This window comes from Phocoena phocoena, chromosome 1 (genome assembly GCF_963924675.1).
Source record: "Phocoena phocoena chromosome 1, mPhoPho1.1, whole genome shotgun sequence".
NCBI lineage: Eukaryota > Metazoa > Chordata > Mammalia > Artiodactyla > Phocoenidae > Phocoena > Phocoena phocoena.
The window spans coordinates 18,739,045-18,761,296 of NC_089219.1; the positions used below are offsets into that span (position 1 = coordinate 18,739,045).

The following is a 22,252-nucleotide window of genomic DNA, read 5'->3' on the forward strand; positions in this document are numbered from 1 at the left end:
CTCGGTGGCATGCTGGGTCCCCAGAAAGCTCAGTAGCACCAGACTGGGAGGGACAGCTCACCTGGCCAAGTAGTGCCCCAGTGTCCTACCTCTGACCTCAATCCTCTGGAGGCTCTTAGCCCCGCAGCTGCTGTCACTGCTGTCCTCACTTTCTGATTCCCCCCCACCCTCTTCTTCTTCCTCGGGGCTGCTGTCCCAGCAGAAGGTCAGTGTCTGAAGAGAAACTGGGGGCTCCCTGGGAACCAGAATCAGCCCTGGTGACGGTAAGCCCCAGCCGACGCAGGAGGACGGGTTGTCTTCTGGGGGCTCTTCCAGGGAACTCGAGTCCTCGGAGAATTCGGGTGGTGGGAGAGGCTTCTGGAGCTCCTTCCCACCCGGTCCTCGGCCTGGCCTCTTCTTGGCCAAGTAGCCAGATGATCCAGCCTCGTCCCAGGGGGAGGAGCCCGCAGTGCTGGCCCAGCTTCCGTCTGAAGAATCGCAAGCAGAGGAGTCTTCGACCCGGACCAGAGGAGTCCAAGGCCCTCCTACCTCAGCATGCCCCGGGCTCTGGTGTTCCTGCCCCAGGAAGGGGGGTGGTTCAGTGTAGGGCTGGAAGCTGACACCGTCGTCCGTGCTCTCCTCGTCAGCCTCCTCCTCCTCCTCAGCATTGTCCTCTGATCCTGCCTGGACGGTGGCTGGGGCCCTGACTCTAGGGGTCAGCCTGACCCTTCTGGTCCATTCCTTTTGGGGACAGAGGATCAAGACATGCAGGCACTCTGGGCCACTGGGTTGAAAGGTTGCCCCAGGGTGTCTGTGTCCAGAGAGGTCCTGATTGGGGGAAGGGGGAGAAGAACAGAAAATTCAGCCTTTCTGGAAGAGTGACTGTTCTAATTTGGGTTCCCCTGGAAATAGACTCGAGACAAGGATTCAAATGTAAGTAGTTTCTTTGGGAAGTGATCCCAGGAAGTGTCAGCAAGGCCTAGCAGCTGATAGCGGGGTGTTATCAGGCAAGTTACCCCGAGGGCAGCTGGAACTTAGCCCTGCCAGGGACACAGGCCTCACCATCAGGTGAGGCATGGAGGGGTGGTGGCGGTGTGAATTCTCTGGTACATGCAGCTGGTGGTGTGCACGGGCAGAGTGGACACCAGAGGCCAGAGAAAGCCTCCAGGTTTCAGGTGCCAGCTGCAGGAGGTCGAGCTGGTAACTTACCACATAATGGGAAGGCAGAGGGATAGGGCAAGGTACAGACCCATCTAACACAGAGGTTGTCCTTCAGTTAGTGGGAATTCCCTGCAGGTCCCATATCCAGGAACGTTGAAACACTCCCGTGTGGCAGGGACTCTCAGAATCCATCCTCAAAGCTCCCACCGGACCTGAGTGCCCACTGAGCCTCATCTACCACAGCCTCACTTTCCAGGCCTTCATCTGAACAAGTCTGACCTCTCCAGGCTTCCCCTGTCCCAGCTGGCCCCAGGTTCTAAGCAAGTGAGCTGGCAGACCGGTGGGGAAATTCCAGCATCTGCCTGGGCAAGACTGACCCTCGGTTAGATTGTGAATGAAGTGCTGGGATCCTTTTAAGATGTCCCCTTTAGGTGCCACCCTCCCGCCTCCCCTCTGGGCATCTCTCCTGAAGCATATTTGCTATTTTAATTTGGTGCCAAAGGAATGAATTACTAATGGTGAAAACTTAGACAGGAAGATAGATGTTTCGCAGTCTGGGCCATCTTGATATTCTAGCTGAACTATCTCTAAGTCTAGCTCCACTTCCTTGCTCTTCGACAACCCTCCCTCTCTGTCGCACACCCCCAGATTTGCCATACCAGGGCCTGTGGCATCTTTGCCTGATGAAACCAGGGGTTCCCCCTGAAGCTCTTCCAGATCACAGGCCCCGTGGCAACGACCAACAGCAGTGGCAGCAGAAGGGGTAGCAGTACCAGGAGTGCCCAGTTGGATCCTAGGAAGAAAAACATAATAACAACTAGAGAAGCAGGGGCTCCTGTCTATCAACGGCATCTGTGCTGTGGGCTTCACGTACATTATCCTATTTAATCCTCATCAGAATAAACCCATCCTACAGGGTGTGGAAAGCAAGGTTCAGAGAGGTTATGTAAGCTGCCCAAAGATAAAGTGAGTGGGGTGGAGCTGGGATTTTAATCGAGGTGAGTCTGTCTCTAGACTTGTGCTCTTAACCACCATATTATGAAGATCCTAACGCCCAGGGGAAAAGTCCCCACTTCTGTACCACTTTGCACACACCTGGGGCCTCCAGGAAGAAGCAGGTGGGCTCAGAGAACTTGCTGTATTTAGGGGAGCCAAAGGTGTATATAGTTCTGGCGCTGAGGCAGTGGTGTCCACTGGTGTCTGGTTGGAGAGAAATCTGGACTGGCTGGCCATGGGGAGTGGCTGGAAAACTGGCCTGTTTGGAGAGAGAAGCAGAGGTGGGTGGACCTGCTGGGGGGCACTGGCTCCATGTAGCCAGGACAGGGTGGGGTTGGCAGGACACAGCTGTGACTCCTACACCTTTTCTTGCATTAAGGCTTAAGCCTCAGGGAGCACGTCCCAACACTCTCTGGTTTCCCTTCCATGGAGTTTCGAGATAGAGATGGTCTGGGTTCAAAAGCAGCCCTGCCACTCAGGGTCACTCCCATGCACACCCCACCAGGGCCCACAGGCCCTCACTTTCAGGGACAGATGCCTTAGGCTTCCTGCCCTCAGGGCGTGTCAATCAATTAGGGCGGGGGCAGTGGTCACTCAGCCATTACAGACACAGAAAACTCTAGGGCTGCCTGTCTAACACAGTAGCCACTGGCCACAGGTGGTGCTTGAGCATTTGAAGTGTGGCTGGTACCAACCGAGATGTGCTCTAAGTGTAAAATACACACTGGCTTTCACGAAAAAAGAACATAAAACATCTCAGTAATTTTTATATTAACTACATGTTCAGAAGATAACATTCTATTGGATGAAATAAAACCTACTAGGAAAACAAATTCACTTGTTTCTTTTTACTTAATTTAATGTGGAACACTTAAATGACACGATGTGGCTTGCATTATGTTTCTACTGGACAGTGCTGGTTGAGAATATCTGTGAGGTTCTTGAAGGTGAGGACCACATCGGATGAAGATCTACCAGTGTATCTCTGGGATCCAGAGTGTGCAGGAGGTTAGCAGTGTGAGCGTTGGTTCAGTAAAAGACAGAATGGACAAGAACGGGGGTCCGTAGACTACAGCCCCATCTTTTTTTTTTTTTTTTTTTTTTTGTGGTACGTGGGCGTCTCACCGCCGCGGCCTCTCCCGTCACGGAGCACAGGCTCCGGACGCGCAGGCTCAGCAGCCATGGCTCACGGGCCCAGCCGCTCCACGGCATGTGGGATCTTCCCGGACTGGGGCACGAACCCGTGTCCCCTGCATCGACAGGTGGACTCCCAACCACTGCGCCACCAGGGAAACCCCCATCTTTTGTTTTAAATAGAGTTTTCCTGGAACACAGCTATGCCTGTTCATGTACCTATTTACTTATGGCTCCTTTTGTGTTACAGATGGAGTTGAATAGATGTGACAGACGATAAGGCCTGCAAAGCCAAAAGTATTTACTATCTGGCCAATAACAGAAAAAGTTTGCCAACCCCTGCCATAGATAAATATATACAGACATTCGCACACGCATACACAGAAACAAGTCTGAAATTGGATATACACCACATAGTTATTTGCGATCATCTCTGTGTACTTTTGGTTTTCTTCCTAGAATTTATCTGTATTTTCTAGGTTTTTTTTTCTAATGAATCTGGTGGCTTAACAAGTAGGCTAAGTAGGTTCTTGGAGCCTGTCATACTTCAGTCAGATTAAAAAAAAAAAAGGTTTCATAATTAAAAAAAAAATTAGGTAGAAAACTGCTGTTTATTACCTGTAATGTGCAGGGGAAGGATGTCCTGAACTTGGCCTCTTAGGGGGAGGGGGGCAGAGGTGGGCCACAGGCCACTCACACTGTGCAGAGTCAAGGGGTGACTGCCAGGAGTGAGGGGTATGCAGGGAAGGCTTCCTGGAGGAGGCTTTCAGGGCTTGGAGGGTGAAGAGCACTGGGGTTTGGTGGGAGAATGAGGAAGGGGACCCAGCCTGGGGGCATGAAAGGGGTTTCTCACCTCATTCCCGGTACCCTCTTTCCAGAAATACACCTCATAGCTCAGATCTGGTTGGGGCATGCAGTGGGGCAGCTGGTACGTGGCATTGACACTCAGGATCTCGTCTGTCCGGGTGAATACCAGGATAGGTGGGGCTGGCTCCACTGGCAGAAACAGAACAGGACCCATCAGGACCTTCTGGGGGTCACAGGGCATCCATCCCCCAGCCTCCAGGTAGGCCTGTTCCTCACCCAGCCCAGAGACAGTTAACCTTCCTTTACTCATGTCATCCCTTCCACTTGGGTGCCCTTCACATGTCACTGGTCTGTCAGCATCCTGTTCGTTTGTATTAGTTTTTGCTGCTGCCATAACGTATTACCATGAGCTTAGTGGCTTAAATCAACACAGATTTATTATCTCTCAGTTCTGTAGGTCAGAGTCTGGGTGGGCTTGATGGGGTCCTCAACTCTGGGTGGAAATCAAGATGTCAGCTGGCCTGGGCTCTTGTCTGGAATTTTGGGGGAGAATTCACTTCCATGCTCGTTCACGCTGTCAGCAGAATTCAGTTCCTTGTGGTTGTGAGGCTGAGGTTTATTTCTATGCTGTTGTTAGCTGGGACCCTCTCTCAGCTCCTGAGGGCACCTGCATTTTTTTTTTTTAAATTTTGGCCGTGCTGCACAGCATGTGGGATCTTAGTTCCCTGACCAGGGATTGAACCCCAACCCCCTGCAGTTGAAGCACAGAGTCTTTATTGGACTGCCAGGGAAGTCCTGGCACCTGCATTTCTAATCACGTTGCCCCTTCATCTTCAAAGCAGAAACACCATGTTGAATCCTTCTCACACCTCAACTCTCTCCGATTTTCCCTTCTTCTACACCTCTTCTGCCTCCAGCTGGAGAAAGTTCTCTGCTTTTAAGGGTTCATGGGATTAGATTGAGCCCATTTGGATAATCCAAGATAATCTCACTACTTTAACACCCATAAACTTAATTAAAATCCCTTTTGCCATGTAATAGTAACATCTAACATATTCAGAAGTTCAGGGATTAGAGCATGAATATCTTTGGGGGAGTCATTCTGTCTCTCATGGTCCTCCCCCTGACTCCTTGAAAATCATGTCCCTCTCCAGTACAACATACATTCTCCCCAACCCAAGGTACCCCAGGGTCTCATCCCATTACAGCATCAACTCAAGTTCTAAAATCTCATCATCTAAAGTATCTAAATCAGGTTCAGGTGAGACTTTGGGTACAATCCATTCAGTACAACTCCTGGGACACAGTTCCTGTCTATTTGTGGACCAGTGAAAATAAAGTACAAGTTATCTGCTCCCGATATAAGGTGGTGGGATAGGCGCTGGATAATAGTTATAGACATTTTGGTTCAAACAGGGAGAAATAGGAGGTAAAAAGGAGTCACTGGGCTGAAGCAGTTTTGAAATCCAGCTACACAAACTGTACTAGGTTTTAAGGCTTGGGAACTACTTCTCCTTGGCTTTCAGCACTGCTCTCTGGGCTCTTGGTTCCACCCTCTGAATCATCCTTCCTTTTCATGAAAGGTAGCTGGTATTTGCAGCTAAGTAGTTTTACCAGTCTGCTTCCTTCCAGTAGAAATTGGGGGACCAGTAGCCTTCTTTCTTTTCTTGTCCTCTCTGTCCCTTTCCGTTCAAGCTGGCAGTGTTTCTGCTGATATAAAATTCTCAAGAATTTTATGGGTCTCCTGTGGATGTCATGGGGACCCACTCCATTAGACAGAAGTCAGTTCCACAGATCTTTTTGAGATAAGCCCTTCTCTATTTTTGGCTTTAGTGGAGCTGGCTGAGGGATAACACTTCAGCTTTCTAGAGGCCCTTTGATTTGCCTGAGGGAAGCTGAACTGTGTGTCATACCCTTAAATCTCTTCAAAGAGCCTTTTTCTTGACTAAACACTTTGATCTTTCTGAGGTTTTAGTAAATGATTGCACAACCACACACTTTGCTGTTTCTCTGTGTTACACTCTTGGAAGCAATTTCTTAACTTTAGTATCTTTTGCCATCTGTATAGGTTAAGAATTTCCCAAATCTTCAAGTCCTGGTCCCTTTTTGTTTATGCTCTTTCCTCAATTTCTCTCTCTCCTCCTTGCATTTTGCTGTGATTACCAAGAATAAACCAGGTCATGCCTTCAACACAACATTTATCAAATCTCCTTGATAAATGTCCAGATTCATCATTTACAAGTTCTGCTTTCCACATACCGACAGGACACAATTTTGCTAATCTTTTTGCCAGTATATAAGAGGCATTCCCCCTTCCTGAAATTTTCAATAACATATTCCTCACTTCCTTCTGTGAGGCAGTGCTTTTAGTATCCATACTTCTACTAACAGTCTGTTCGTGATGATTCAAGAATTCTTGAAGGAGATTTAGATTTTCTCTATGATGCTCCTCGCTTGCTTCTGAGCTCTCACTGGCAGAGTCTTTAATGTCCATTTCTAAGGACAGTCTGTTCAAGGTCATCTAGGTTTGACTGATGGTTTGAAGATGGTGGGGGCAGTGAGTTGAAATAAAGTGACAAGAGAAAATTAATACACCATTGTTCAAGATCCAGCTGAAATGCCACTTCTTCCATGCAGCCCTCCCTGAGTACCAGCCAGCAGGAGCTCTGGCCACACCGGTCATCCCTGTCCTGTGTTTGTGCTCAGGGAAAATGTGTGGCTTCCACAAGGTGCCACTACTTATGTGTTCAGGAAATATCCACGGGACACTGATATGTATTAAGCCCTGGGCAGGGAGCTGAGGGGAGAGGGGAGATGAGGCCTCCATAAATCTTGACCTCATGGAGTTGGAAGAAATTAGGGGGAAATGAAATGAACTACCAAAACTCAAGAGAGAACGTGACTGGGGTCACCACAGCTGAGGGCAGAAATAGGAGGGAAGGGTCGCTCAAGCTTGAGGTGCACTGCAGGACAGTCAGAATATTATTCAGGGAGGAGGAGGCAAGAAAAAGTAGCCTCCTTTCTGCATCTTTCCCTCTATTGCTCTAATTCTTATTCCTATTCATCCAGCCTCTGCAGTGGTTCATCCATCATTCTTCTAGCCAGACAGCCTTTCTGCCTGCCTTCCCATCTTTCTTTTCCTTTCTATCCATCCATCCATCCTTCCCAACTATGCTTCTTTTCTTTCCCATCCACGCATCCTTCTCAACCATCCTTCCTTCTTCCTAAGCATCCTGTCTTCCTTTCTTTCCAATTGACATTTCTTCCTTCCTATCCACCCTGTCTTCCTGTTCATTTATACTTTCTTCCTTCCTTGTATCTAGCCAATCAGCCTACTTTTCTACTCCTCCATCCTTCCTATCCATCCATTCTTTTCTTTCCATACATCTTTCCTTCCTGTTTTTCCTTTCTCCTCTGCCTCTCCTTCCCTGTTACCCTTCCTTCCCTTCCCAGGCAGCCAGCCTTCCTTCTGTACTCTCTACCCACTGATCCATCTGTCTGCCTTTCGTTCCTATCCTCCACTTCTCCATCCATACTGGCTCCTTCATGGTAAGCATTTGCCCATCCATCTAGCCTCCTCCTTCCCACTCATCCGTCACTTCTTCCCCATCCTCTCCACACTTCTTTTCTTCTTACCCATCCATCCTTTTCCTCCTTTCGTCCATCCAACCAGCCAGCTTCCTCCCATCCAAATCATCTCTTCTTCCTTCTCTGCCATTTTCTCCTGCCGTCCTTCATTAAGTCCCTTCCTCATGCCCCTTCAAGCCCTATTTTGTCCTCAAACATTTTGAGAAGCCTGGGTGGTAAGTTACAGATCTCAGCTCCATGAGGCTATTGTCTGAGTATTTATCCTCCCCTCCTTACTCCTGACCTGATCGAGCACCTTGTCCCAGATCAGAAAGAACCATTTCACATCCCGTGTCCATCACTTACTAGCTAGCAAGTTCCTTAACTTCTGTGAGTCTTGCTTTATTTATTTTTAAAAAATGGGGTGATGAAAATGAACCCCACAGGTCTGTTATGAGGATTAGAAATAAAATACATTGGGGGAAAAAAGCACTCTCCTCACTCAATGTTAACCCTGGTGATTTATGAAGGCTGTAAACATGGGGAATGTTTTCCTCTCTATTTTCATCTCCTCCCCCCCTCAAATTTCTACCGTGTACAGAAATTACTATTGCAACCAGAATGTTTAAAAATCGTTTCTTAAAGAGAGAGATTGAACATTTAAAAAGTAGGAATAAATATATAAGGTGTCTTGTGTAGTTCATGACCAAGGTTGTGCTCAAAAGAAGATCAAGAACCTCATTAGTAGGAGGTACAAAGTGAACTGCTGGGACTGGTGAACTCCCCTAGCTCCCTGCCACGAAGTCAGGCTACTGGGACATGGGCCAGGGCCCGTGGCAGGTGGCCCCAGAGAGCTGCCCACTGCTTTGGGGAAGGGGGAGACAGATGGCCAGGATAGCAGTGCCTCTGAGCCAGGCTCCTGAGCAGACGGCCTCCCACAGGTCCTTCACTTACCTTCAAAAAAATAATCCATGGACTTGGACTCCACCCAGGGTGACCTGGCTCTGGGAGAAACTGCTCGCACACGCCCCTTGAACTTATTGCACAGGTCTTGTTTCTCCAGGCACATCAGAGAACACTGTAGCTCTTTGGTTCCTGCACACTTTTTTACTCTCCGCCACTGTTTGGGGGTTGCAGAGCTGAGAGAGGAGACAGGAGGGTGTGGGTCATGGATTCAGCCTCTTGGGGGTGAGAAAACTTAGAGAACATGTGATCACTCGTCCCTCCATCCCACCTGATCATCCATCCATCCATCTGTCCAGGCAGCCAGCCATCGGCTGAGACAGAATGACAACAGTCCAGTCAAGAGCTTGGGCTCTGGAATGATAGACAAGGGGGGGAACCCTGGCTCTGCCCCTCACTAGCTCTGGGACCTTAACACAGGTCACCGTCCCTAAGCCTCAGTGTCCCCATCTGTCATGGCTCCCCCACAGGGTCGTCGTGCTAGTAACCATTTTCCCCACGTTTATTCATTCAGGCATTTATGGATTCCCCTGCCGTGTACCAGGCCCGGTGCCAGGCGCTATGTGGATGTCAGAGTGGAACACACAGGTCCATGACTACGACCTCCTGAGAACACTGAGGTCCAAAGGAGGGACCTGCGTGCTGGGCATTATTCTTGGGCAATCGGCAATTCATGACAGATAGGTCCTGCCCTCAGGAACTTACACTCTGGAGGGAGGGGATGAGAGACCATCACATCAACAAGATAAATCCAGGAGCTGGTAAATGCAGTGGTCATAGGGTAATGCGGGGGTGACTGCTCTCTGAAGCCGGCTCAGGAAAGGCCAGGAAGACAGTGCTGAAGCTGAGGCCGGGATGCTGAGAAGGGAGCCAAGAGAAGGCCTGGGGGAAGGAAACGCAAAAGCAAAAGCCTTGCAATGGGAAGGGACTTGATCTGTCCAGACAAAAACAAGGCCAGGGTGGCCAAAGCCCAGTGGACAAGGCTGGGAGAGGGTGGACAGACTGGATGTGAGGGTGGAGGGGGGTGGGCAGAGCAGGCAGGGTCTTGCCATCTTGGCAAGGGGTTCGGATTTTATTCCAAATGTCAGAGGAAGCTATCAGAAGGTTCTGAAGAGAGGAACTGAGGTCATCTAATTTATGTTTTTAAAATATCACTCTGATAAACTAGCTAGGAGGCTGCAGCAGTGGTCCAAGAGAGAATGGTGGGTGAGATGGCAAGAAAAGGTTGGATGTAGGATGCATTTTGGAGGTAAAGCTGATGAGACTTGCTCATGGATTTGATGTGGAATGTGAGGGAAAGGAGAATTGAGGACTCTTCCTGGGTTTGGAGACTGAGCAACAGGTGACCAGAAAAGGCTGAGATACAGGTAGGCAAAGAGAACAGATCGGGGGGAAGAATTCCCCTGTTTTGTTTTTTGGTGAAGTTATACTAGGTAAACATCAACGAAAAAAGGAACTGGTGTAGGCATATTAATATGAGACAAAGTCCTCAAAGTCCAAAGCGTTAGTAAAGGTGAAAAGAACCACTACACAGTAGTGAACGATTCCACTTACCAGGAAGATATACAAATTCTAACTTATATGTGCCTATTAAATAGCTTCAAACTATATTCAGCAAAAATAGATAAAACTACAGGAAGAAAAAGAAAATCCACAATTACGATGGGAAATTTTTAATATTTCTCACTCAGTAATCAACAGCTGAATAAAGAAAAATTATTAGTACATATGTTAAAAAAATGAACAACATAATTATCAGAGTTCGTCTAATGAACATATACAGAACAAACAAGAAACTGGTTGAGCCACATACGAACCCTAAACAAAATATTATCAAAAGTATTAACAAAAATAAAGCAACTCTCAAATTTCAAAGAATAGGTATCTCTCAAACTATTTCCTCTGACTGCAAATAATCCAGTTAAAAATCATTAACAAAAAGAGAACTAAAGGAAGTTTGAATATTTTAAAATGTTTTAAAATGACTCATGGATCAAATATTTGCAAATGATGCAACCAACAAGGAATTAATTTCCAAAATATACAAACAGCTTATACAACTCAATCAAAAAGACAAACGACACAATCAAAAATGGGCAGAAGACCAAAATAGACATTTCTCCAAAGAAGACATACAGATGGACAACAGGCACATGAAAAGATGCTCAACATCTCTAATTATCGAGAGATGCAAATCAAAACTACAACAAGGTATCATCTCACACCAGTCAGAATGGCCATCATCAAAAAGTCTACAAATAATAAATGCTGGAGAGGGTGTGGAGAAAAGGGGACCCTCCTATACTGTTGGTAGGAATGTAAATTGGTGCAGCCACTATGGAGAACAGTATGGAGGTTCCTTAAAAAAATAAAAATAGAGTTCCATATGATCCAGTAATCCCACTCCTGGGCATATATCTGAAAAAGACCAAAACTCTAATTTGAAAAGATACATGCACCCCAGTGTTCATAGCAGCACTACTGACAATAGCCAAGACATGGAAGCAACCTAATGTCCATCAACAGATGAATGGATAAAGAAGATGTGGTATGTATGTATGTATGTGTGTGTATACATATATACGGGAATACTACCCAGCCATAAAAAAGAATGAAATAATGCCATCTGCAGCAACATGGATGGACCTAGAGATTATCATACTAAGTGAATTAAGTCAGACAAAGACAAATATCATATGATATCATTTATATGTGGAATCTTAAATAAATGATACAAACTTATTTACAAAACAGAAATAGACTCACAGGCACAGAAAATAAATTTATGGTTACCAAAGGGGAAAGGGGACTGGGGAGGGATAAATTAGGAGTCTGGGATTAATATATACACACTACCATATACAAAATAGATAAACAGTAAGGTCCTACTGTATAGCATACAGAACTATATTCAATATCTTGTAATAACCTATAATGGAAAAGAATCTGAAAAGGAATATATATATATATATGTATATATAACTGAACCACTGTGCTGTACGCTTGAAACTAACACATCATTGTAAATCAACTATACTTCAAACAAAAAGACAGGAGACTCAAAAATCACACATTGGAAAATAAAATAAAATGACTCATGGATCAAAGAAAGAATTATGATGGAAGTTAGTAAATCTCTAAAACTGAATGATCAAAAATATAACACAAATAAAAATTTATGAGATGTAGTTAAGCATATAGCTTTAAATATTTATAACAGGAAATAAGGAAGGATAGAAATTAATAAGCTAAGCGATCAACTGAATGAGTCAGAAAACGCATGCTAAAAACATAGCTATGAACAGATTGAAACTGTAAGCTACTACTTCAAAATGGATTATAAAAGACATTTTAAAATGATATAAGACATGGAAGAACAACACAAAACAGAATCAGAGAAACTCAGAAAGGAGATAACAGAACACAGGAGTCAGATAAGAAACAGTAACAACCACATTTCATAAACGAAGAATAAATTAGAAGAACAATGAGAGCAAATTAATACAGCAGATAATGCCTTAAAAGAAACAGAAAGTGAAAAGAGAGAAAGTTTCAAAAAATAAAAGAGAACTGGGGGCTTCCCTGGTGGCACAGTGGTTGAGAGTCCGCCTGCCAATGCAGGGGACACGGGTTTGTGCCCCGGTCTGGGAAGATCCCACATGCCGCGGAGCGGCTAGGCCCGTGAGCCATGGCCGCTGAGCCTGCGCGTCCGGAGCCTGTGCTCCAGAACGGGAGAGGCCACAACAGTGAGAGGCCTGTGTACCACAAATAAATAAATAAATAAAAATAAAAGAGAACTGAAATGTAAATGCTAAAGTTTGAAAACTTCTAGAAGAAAGCACAGAAGAGGATCTTCGTGACCTTGAGTCAAGCAAACATTTCTTAGGACACCGGGAGAAAAGAAACCTGATGTGTTAGTCTGCCAGGGCTGCGGTGACAAAATGCCAGGCTTGGGGGCTTAAACCACAGAAACGTCTCTCTCACAGTTCTGGAGGCTGGAAGTCCAAGATCAAGGTGTCTGCAGGTTTGCTCTCTCCTGAGACCTCTCTCAGGAGATGGTTACCTTCTCTCTGTGTCCTCACCTGGCCTTTTCTCTGTGTGTGAGCAGCCCTGCTGTCCCTCTTCTCATAAAGGCACTAGTTCTATGGATTAGGGCCTCACCCTTAGGACCACATTTAATCTTAATTACCTCTTTAAAGGTCCCATCTCCAAATACAGTCACATGGGTGTTAGGGCTTTAACATATGAGTGACTAAGGGGGGGAACACAATTCAGTCCATAACAGGGAATTATGAATTAAGCCGCTATGAAAGTTCGTATACAAGTCTTTGTTTGGACATATGTTTTCATGTCTCATGGATAAAGATCTAGGAGTAGAATCTGCGAATCGGTAACTGAATGTGTAACTTTACAAGAAACTGTCAAGCTGTTTTCCAAAGGGATTGTACCACTGTATTTCCCATCAACAATATACAGTCAGTGTCCACAGGGGATTGGTTCTAGGCCCCCAGGAGATACAGAAACCTGTGGATGTTAAGGTCCCTTATATAAAATGGTCTCGTATGTGCATATAATGTATGCACATCCTCCCATGTACTTTAAATCATCTCTAGATTACTTATGATACTTAATACAATGTAAATGATATGTAAATAGTTGTAAATACAATGCAAATGCTATGTAAATAGCTGCCAGTGTATGGCAAATTCAAGTTTAGCTTTTGGCACTTTACGGATTTATTTTTCTTTCTGGATTTTTTTTTTTTTTTTTTTTTTTTTTGCAGTACGCGGGCCTCTCACTGTTGTGGCCTCTCCCGTTGCGGAGCACAGGCTCCGGACACGCAGGCCCAGCGGCCATGGTTCACGGGCCCAGCTGCTCTGCGGCACGTGGGATCTTCCCGGACCGGGGCACGAACCCGCGTCCCCTGCATTGGCAGGCGGACTCTCAACCACTGCGCCACCAGGGAAGCCCCTGGATTTTTTTAAAAAATATTTTTGATCCATGGTTGGTTGAATCTGTGGCTGCAAAACCCCAGAATATGGAGGGCCATCTCCATGAGAGTTACTCCACATGTTTGTCTATGCTTAGGATCTTCAGACCTTTTAACTTTAACCATTCTAGTGAGTGTGAAGTAGTATTTCCTTGTAGCTTTAATTTGTACTTCCCTAATGACTAATGATGTTGAACATCTTTTCATGTGCTTATTGGCCATTTATATATCTTCTTTTGTGAAGTGACTATTCAAATATTTGGGGGGTGATTTGTCTTCTTATTTTTGAGATGTAGGAGTTCTTTATTTTGGATATAAGTTCTTTGTCAGTGTTTATACTATGAATATATTTTTCTCAGTGGCTGGCTTTTTCATTTTCTTTGGGCTTTTTTTTTCTTTTAAAGAACAAAATTTTAAATTTGGTGAAATCCAGCTTATCAGCATTATTGACTAAATGTGCACACACATCCCCCACCCAATTCATATGTTGAAGCCCTAACACCCACGTGACTGTATTTGGAGATGGGGCCTTTAAAGAGGTAATTAAGATTAAATGTGGTCCTAAGGGTGAGGCCCTTATCCAATAGGACTAGAGCCTTTATGAGAAGAGGAAGGGACACCAGGGCTGTTCTCCCACAGAGAAAAGGCCAGGTGAGGACACAGAAGGTGACCATCTCCTGAGAGAGGCCTCAGGAGAGAGCAAACCTACTGACACCTTGATCTTGGACTTCCAGTCTTCAGAACTGTGAGAGAAAAACTTCTCTTGTTTAAGCCCCCAGTCTGTGATATTTTGTTATGGCAACCCTAGTAAATGAACACAGATTTTGGTACCATAAGTGAGGTGCTAATGTAACCAATATCTAAAATTGTGTTAGTAGCTTTGCAGCTGGGTAACAGAGGCTGAAAGAGTTTTGAGGTTCATGTGAGAAAAAGCCTAAATTGCCTTGAAAAGACTGTTCGTCAGAATATAGATGTTAAAGGTGATTCTGGGGTCATCCCAGTTGGAAAGGAGGAATGTCTTACTGGAAACTGGAAGAAAATTGATCCTTGTTATAAAGTGGCAAAGAACTTGACTGAATTACGTCCTAGTGTTTTATGGAAAATCAGAAGTGGAAAGTGATGAACTTGGATACTTAGCTGAGGAGATTTCTAAGCAAAGTGTTGAAGATGTGACCTGGTTTCTCCTTACTGCTTATAGTAAAATGAGAGAGGAGAGAGAGAGATAGAAGGAATTGTTAAGCAAAAAGGAACCAGAAATTGAAGATTTGGAAAATTCTCAGCCTATGCATGTTGCAAAAAATGAGAAAGCGTGTTCCGGAGAGAACACCAAGGTTGTGGCTGGAAAATCATTTGATAAGGAGATCGTGGGTGCAACTCACGGATTTAAGCAGCCACCTCAGTAGAAGCCAGGGATAGAGGTGGGATTATTACGTGTATCACCCTAATTCTCTTCACTGAAAATATCTCAGAGCAATAGTTCAGTAGTGATCAGACAGCTACACAGACTGTGTTCTTTAAAACCATTTCTTACCAAATGGAGATGTGGCTGATTTCAGGTTTTAGGTCAGGAATTGTGCAAATGAGTCTGGAACATCTTTTCGTAACAGATAGCAATAAAGATATCATGAATTACTAGGGTCAAATTCAAAGGACTCAGGAGCCAACCTGAAGAGACATTCATGGACTAAAGATGAGACCATTCAAGCTTCAATGAGTAGAATAAATTGCAATGAATTGAAACCATCACATATGTTTAACTACTTGAGTTCGTAATGATAATAAAAAAACAAGTCAATCACCTTTGGGACATGATAGGGAACCAGTTTGTTATCTTGAAAACTGGTAAATTAAAGGAAAACAATTCAAGCATTTATTCTGTCTTGCCTACATGAATAGTACCACTGAATATCAAACACTACATGAGAGGAAGCATCTCTTTATAAAATTAATTCCAGCTAATAAATGAAAAAATACCATTAGAATATCATGGTTTTGGAATCCTCGCAGGTGTTTCAAAAGCGTAAAAGGAAAGGAAAATATCATACAGGTCCAGAGGTTAGGCTTTCAATTCTTTCATCAATTTATCCCACCTCCGCTATGCCCAGCTTTGTGGCTTTGAGCAAAATACACTCTCAGTGCTTCAGTTACCTCCACTGTAGAGCAGAGTCACTGAATCCTTCCTCGTAGGGCAGTGTGAGATTAAATACATTTCATATATGGACACAGTGCAGACACAGAGCAAACACACAGGCCATGTTAGGTATTGGTATTTTCTGCCTCCTGATACAGTTCTATACCATTCTTTCTTTTTAAAGCTCTCTCACAGTCTGTCCTTTCCCAAGCCTGGCCCCCATCACTCACATCTGGATGCCACAGATGGAGGGACTGTAATAGAAGAGGAAGAGCACAAGCTTTGGGGTCAGACAGACTTGGGTTTTTCTTCTGGTTCCATCACTGGCTTCCTTGGGCAGGTCACAGCACCTGAGTTGTTTCCTCGCCTCTAGAACAGGGGAAATGCAGGGTCTGCCTGGTGATACTGGGAGGAAGAAGGGAAATGCTCATGCAAGGCTCCTAGCACTCAGCCTGGCACAGGGTGGGTCCTGAGTACGTGGCAGTCCCTTCTCCTTTCTGCTTCCTCCTTCTCACCAATTCTAGATTAATCCTCCTGAGTATCTGCTTTCATTAGCTTACTCTCTTACTAAAGAACTTCAGATGATTTCCATCTATGTGCAAAGATGGCAAATCAGCTTTCATTTGCAAACTCCTCTGCATCAGCAGTGGCTGCCTGGGCTGCCAAGTTGAGAAGGACTCCAAGACTCCGTGCAGGCTCCGTGGGGAAAAGGGGAATCATCTAGCGATGCCTAACACGGCTCTGCAAGAGATACGCCTGCCTCCCTTATCTGCTGGAATGCCAAGCACCTCATCCAGGCCCTCAAGAATTCCCTCACTGGGTCCTCACAGCTCCATCCAAGCTCTGCTCTGACTTTTCTCAAAGACCTGCCCCCACCCCCGGCAGGTCTTTCACCTGGGCGCCGTTCTCCATTAAGCATCATCCCCACCTCCAGAGCTTTATCAAACGCCCTCTCCCAATACCTGCTGCAGTCCGTCACCCGTGGACACAGAGAACCAAGCCCCTCCAGCCCCTGCCCACCTCCTCAGTCTCCCCCTATCATCCCACCAGCCCGGAGGCGCCCCTCCACCTTTGATAGGCCACAAAATAGGTCACGTTCTGGGGGTTGCCAGGTCCTGGGAGCCACGTCAGGTACACACTGAAGTCCCAGGAGAGCAGCGTCACGTTCTGGGGAGGGGCCAGACGGGGCCTCCCTGTGGTGGAGAAAGAGGCCATGAAGTCTGGAGCCATTCCGAGCAGTGCGGGCGGGCAGTCGGGTGCTCACCGAGTTTAAGAACCAGGAGTTATCTGGGGTGGCTTAAGTATAGGGGATGTGATGTAGGCTGGGAACCTGGGGTGTGGGATTCCAGTCACAGCCATGCCACCGACTGGCTGTACTGCAGCCCCTTCCCCTCCTTAGACCTCAGCAGCCCATCTGTGACGTGATGGGAAGCCCACCCTGGCACCTGAGGGTTCCGGCAAAACAGCGCAGCACAGGACCATCTAATAGATTCCTGGACTCCAGGAGGGAACGGCCCTGAGGGTCTCAAGGAGCAGAGGCTCTGTCTTGTTCTCAGCCATGTCCCCAGAGCCTGCCTGCAATGGTCCCTGGCACATAGTAGGTGCACAATAAAAATCTGTTGAGTGATTGAATGAATACTGAGATGACTTGGATTATTCCTAAGGTCTCCTAACTGGTCTCCCTGCTTCCAACCTTGTGCCCACAATCCATCCTCCATATAGCAGCAAGGGTTAAAATGAAAGTCACATCACGTCACTCTTTTGTTTTAAACCTCCAGTGGCTTCTGTTTCATTCAAGGTAAAATCCAAAGTCTTTACAATCACCCACAAGACCCTACCCTATCCAACCCATGACTCCCCTTGCTGGCTCCTCTCCAGCCATTCTGGCCCTTTCTTGTTCCTAGAGCATGCCGGGCACACTCCCACCTCTAGGCCTTTTCACGAGCTGTTCCCTCCGCCTAGACTGTTCTCCCCACGGCTGTCCATCTGGCTCACTCCTCTGCTTCCTTCCCATCTTTACTCAGATGTCATTGTCTCGGTGACTCTTTCCCTGACCACCTCTCACCGGCCCCTACTTCCCTCCTTGGCACCTCCTCCCTGCTAACCCTCATCTTCTGAAATATGCATCTGATTACACAGCTGCCCAGTTTCTGCCCTTCCCTTGTCCTCAGAATAAAGTCTATGCTCCTTATCAGGATATGTGAAGCCCTGCCCAGCTTGGCCTGGCTGGGCCATCTCGTTGACCTCTTCCTGACAGCTCACCTACATACGTCACCAGGCTGCAGCCAGTCTTCCTTCTCGCCCTTCTCAAACCACCTCATTTTTCTGTGTGTCTTTGAACCCAGGTGTCTTTGACAGCGTGGTATTCACCATCGAATCTTTTAAAGACTTGATTCAAACGTCACTTCCTGACATCTTTCAGAAGTGGTGGTGATGCCGCGGGTGATAATAGCAGCTAATGTGTACTGTGCCCTAACTACGTGCCAGGCACCACGCAAAGCACGTTACCTGCATTTCCTCCTTCAATCCGCCCCACATCCCTAGGAGGTAGGTACTAATTAGGATCATCACATTACAGATGAGGAAACTGAGGCCCCCTCAGCTAATAAGTTGTAGAAACAGAATTCAAATCCAGGCCTAGCCACCCCCAAAGTCTGAGTTTTTTGGGGTTTTTTTAACATCTTTATTGGAGTATAATTGCTTTACAATGGTGTGTTAGTTTCTGCTTTATAACAAAGTGAATCAGCTATACATATACCTATATCCCCATATCTCCTCCCTCTTGCGTCTCCCTCCCACCCCCTAGGTGGACACAAAGCACCGAGCTCATCTCCCTGTGCTATGCGGCTGCTTCCCACTAGCTATCTATTTCACATTTGGTAGTGTATATATTCCACGCCACTCTCTCACTTTGTCCCAGCTTACCCTTCCCCCTCCCCATGTCCTCAAGTCCATTCTCTACGTCTGCAAAGTCTGAGTTCTTGATCACACTTCCTCCCCTGGGTTCTCGTGGGGCCTGTTCAGCCTTATTCTTCCGACATCTATGGATCATTATTGGTCAAAGACATCTATTGATCACTGCGTGCCAGAGGGTTCAGAGAGGACTACAGCTCCACTCCTGCCCTTTAGGAGCTCATGGTCCCATGGAGAAGGCAGTGCCTTGAAGTGTCACATGGGTCATGATGGAAATCCATACAGGTTATAGAACGGCCTCAGGGAGGGAGGGCCCTTTCTGCTGGTGGTGCTCAGCTCGGCTCCACACCCCTGGCCTTTCAGACCACCCCACCCCGTGTCCTCTAGCTGGAACTGCGTCACCAGGGTGCCGATGCCAACATTGCCCCAGCTTCTGGACTTCCTAGCAGGTGGCTGGCATGAGGCCAAAATCCGTCTACAATCGTCTTATTTGAGGACAGGCCTCAATTCTGAGCTTGGCCACAGTGGAGAAATAGCGGCTAGAGTAGTTACCTCCTAATGAGCCTTCGAAGGGCGCCGGGCATCGGTGTGAAACTTTATACACAAAACCTCATTCAATCCTCAGGACAAACCACCCTGTGGGGTAGGTGTCATTCCCTTCCACAGAAGGCACTAGGCTCGGATACAGATGGTGAGTAATTTGCCTGAGACTACACAGCCAGTACGTGTGCGAGTCAGGATTAGAACCTGGATCCCGCTGCGCTTCACCCTAACCCTTCACACCATAGCTTGTGTTGTGTACAGTAAATATTCCTCCGGTGTAAGGATAGCTAGGTCTAGACAGCAAAACTATTGAGTTTGATGGTGAAAAGGGGGTACAGAGGACCCCCTCCTCTCCTCCCTGCATAGGTACACTGTCCCATATCAGCTGCAGTAACACTGCTGCAAAGGCTCCAGGGGCTGGGGCATCCCTGAGCTGACCTGGGTGGGTGGACCGCCCTGTGCCAGCTGCCCATCCCACGGCCAAAGCTGGCCATGCTCACTTCAGCTTGTCTTCTCTGTTCTGTGTGTCTCACCAATGCCTTCCTTCTTGGGTAATTCCCCTTAATTGCTCTGAGCCTCAGTTTCCCCCTCTGAAACGGGAGGAAATAATACCTATCTTCTAGGACAGCTGGGTTGTGATGCTAAACTAGAATAATGTGGTGCCCAAGAAGTTGCTCAGACAAATGCTGGCTTTTAACCTCAGTGTTAGATGATGTCCAAGGGCCCTTCTAGCTCTTAAATTATTAGTCTAAGACTAGGGGCATATCCTGGGGGCATTTTTGGGTCCATCTCCCTGGATTGGTTGGGGTTTGGTGGTTGGTTCCTATCCCAAGGTATCTTGTACCCTGTCACCTTATTTACCAGTGAGAGCTCAGAAAAAAAGGTGGCTTGTTAGAATGACAGCACAGCACGGGCTAAGCTGGCACTCCTTCCCCTCAGGCCTGGGTGGAACTTCTGACACCCCGAGTCGGGAGGAAGGGGAGGGCACCCCTGGCGACAGCAGGGCACTTCTGCTTAATTTCCCCTACTAGTCAGGGTCTGTGATACTAATGCAGCGGATAGGGCTTTTAGGAAACCTTAAAAACCACTTTATAAACAAATGCAGCTGACTTTTGAACGGCCACTATCTTATTTTCTGTTCGTCTGAGGCTGAACTGGCATTAGGAAGCCGGATCAGCTCCTTCCCGGAAGGGAATTTCAAAGACCCGGGTCTGTTTAGTCCTCGGAAAAAGAAAACTGGTGCTGGGTGGGCTCTGCTAATTCGCACGGGTTGCGGCGCACAGACTGATGCCCAAGGCGCTCCCTCCCCGGAGCTCTGGGTCGGAAGGTGGGTGCGGACCGGATGGGGCACCCCGCGGCCCACGCCCACCCCGCGGCCCCGTGCCCTTACCTGAAGTGGACTGCAGCAGGCACAGGAGTAACGAGGCCCACCGCGGGGCCCCGGTCATGCCGGTCTTCTGTGGCCCAGGGTGGGACCAGGTCCCTCCTCCAGGCCCACCCAAGGCAGGTGACGCGACTGGCAGCCAATGGGAGGCCGGACCGCGGGCCCGCCCCTTCGGGGCCAGGACTGGGAAACTCCCGGGGCTTCCCTTGCGGCAGCCGGGCTCAAACCCTCCGGTAGCTCCCAGGGCCTCTACTTCATTTTGTTCTGCCCGATCCCGGGGGTGGGAGGTGAGGGGGTATCAGTAAATCCGTGTATGGAGGGAGGGGAGAAGAGGAAAACTGTTTATTATTAATAATCACAGTTAGGAATTCCAATACGAGACTTTTAACAGGACAGACGAGTTCAGGGCCAGTTTAAGAACGTAGTCTCAGGCACCATTGGCTGTATCCGAGAACGTTCTAAGTGCCAGGTTCTAAGCCAAGCACTTTCCCATATTATCTACTTTAACCCCCGCGAGAATCTGGTGGGTCTGTCGTGTCATTCTATACATCCTTCACGCAGGGAGTGACAACCTCCAGAGCTTCACGGACTTGCTCCTGGGAAAGCTGGTCCCTCTGGTGCCAAAGCCTGTGGTGTGTTTGTTACCAGTCGCCTGAACAGGAATCGCTTTCAAATAGTGGAACCAGCCGCCGCACAGAATAGTCTACAGCCATTAAAAACGACGTTGCCAAGGCATATGTAGTGACTCAGGGATGTTTATAATAAGTACACTTAGCAGCAGAAAAGCAAGTGCTGAAATATGGGCCCATTAAAGAAATGCGTGCCTATAGGTATGGGTAGTTTTGGAAGGATATACATCAATATGTCAGTGGTTGTTATCTCTCAGGGATGAGGGTATTTTTAAAAGGGTTTCTTCTTTTTGTTCATGTTTAATTTCTAAATTTAAGTAAGTAATCCTAAACTAAATTAGTCAAGTTAGTTTCTAATTAATATGTCTTGCTTTTCCAATAAGAAAAGTCACTTTATTCTAAAAGTCACTATAGCTCTTCTTTATTAAATATGTTCTTTTCTGTTCTTCCACAACTCTCAAAGGAGGTATTGCTTCCTCTTTTCAGATGAGGAAACTGACATTCTGAGACCCCAGAGAGCTCATGCAGCTGCTGGATTCTGGATTCAGATCCAGGCCCGTCTGACTCCATGGCCACACTGCCTCTGGGTAACTGCTCTGTTCATTCTCTGGGTCTCAGTGACGGGCCTGGTGACCGTTGGTCAGTTGTGACCCAGCCCGGCTATTAATATCTTTTTTAACAGATGAAACTCTGAGAGGTAACATTGCTTGCCCAAGGTCACACAGCTAGTTAGTGACAGGTCTGGGATTTGGACCTCAGTCTGGCTGTCCTCAAAGCCTGTGGGTATAAAACTTCTGCTACTCAGCCTTCTGATGGTTAAGGGCAGACAAAAATAAAACGTCCCAGTCTTGATCACTTCCTGATTTGCAAAGATCATAGCATTAAACTCTCACCAGTGCTGCAGTGCTAGCTTCCTCTTTGGTGGAAGCAGTGGTGCCGGTAAATGTTTAATGCCTGGGTCTTGTGGGGCAGGGGGAGGCCCTGCTTGGTAGCATTTGCCAGTTTCTGTGGTATAGATATCTCCACCAAGGTCAATTTCAATTTGAGGCCCTAAA

General features: G+C 46.9%; 1 protein-coding gene across 2 annotated transcripts; it reads right to left on the reverse strand.

Annotated features, from left to right (window-relative positions):
• Nucleotides 1–57: 57 nt before the first annotated feature.
• On the reverse strand, nucleotides 58–20,632 carry IFNLR1 (interferon lambda receptor 1). 2 transcript variants are annotated; one of them, XM_065882098.1, is made up of 7 exons: nucleotides 20,575–20,632; nucleotides 16,798–16,921; nucleotides 8,599–8,783; nucleotides 4,124–4,266; nucleotides 2,236–2,395; nucleotides 1,800–1,933; nucleotides 58–720 (listed from the first exon to the last, which is right to left on the reverse strand). In XM_065882098.1, exons 1-7 carry the CDS (start codon nucleotides 20,630–20,632, stop codon nucleotides 58–60), a joined length of 1,467 nt encoding a protein of 488 aa, XP_065738170.1. The 2 variants fall into 2 exon arrangements, with proteins under 2 accessions (XP_065738170.1, XP_065738162.1); XM_065882090.1 differs by having other exon boundaries at nucleotides 58–807.
• Nucleotides 20,633–22,252: the final 1,620 nt, after the last annotated feature.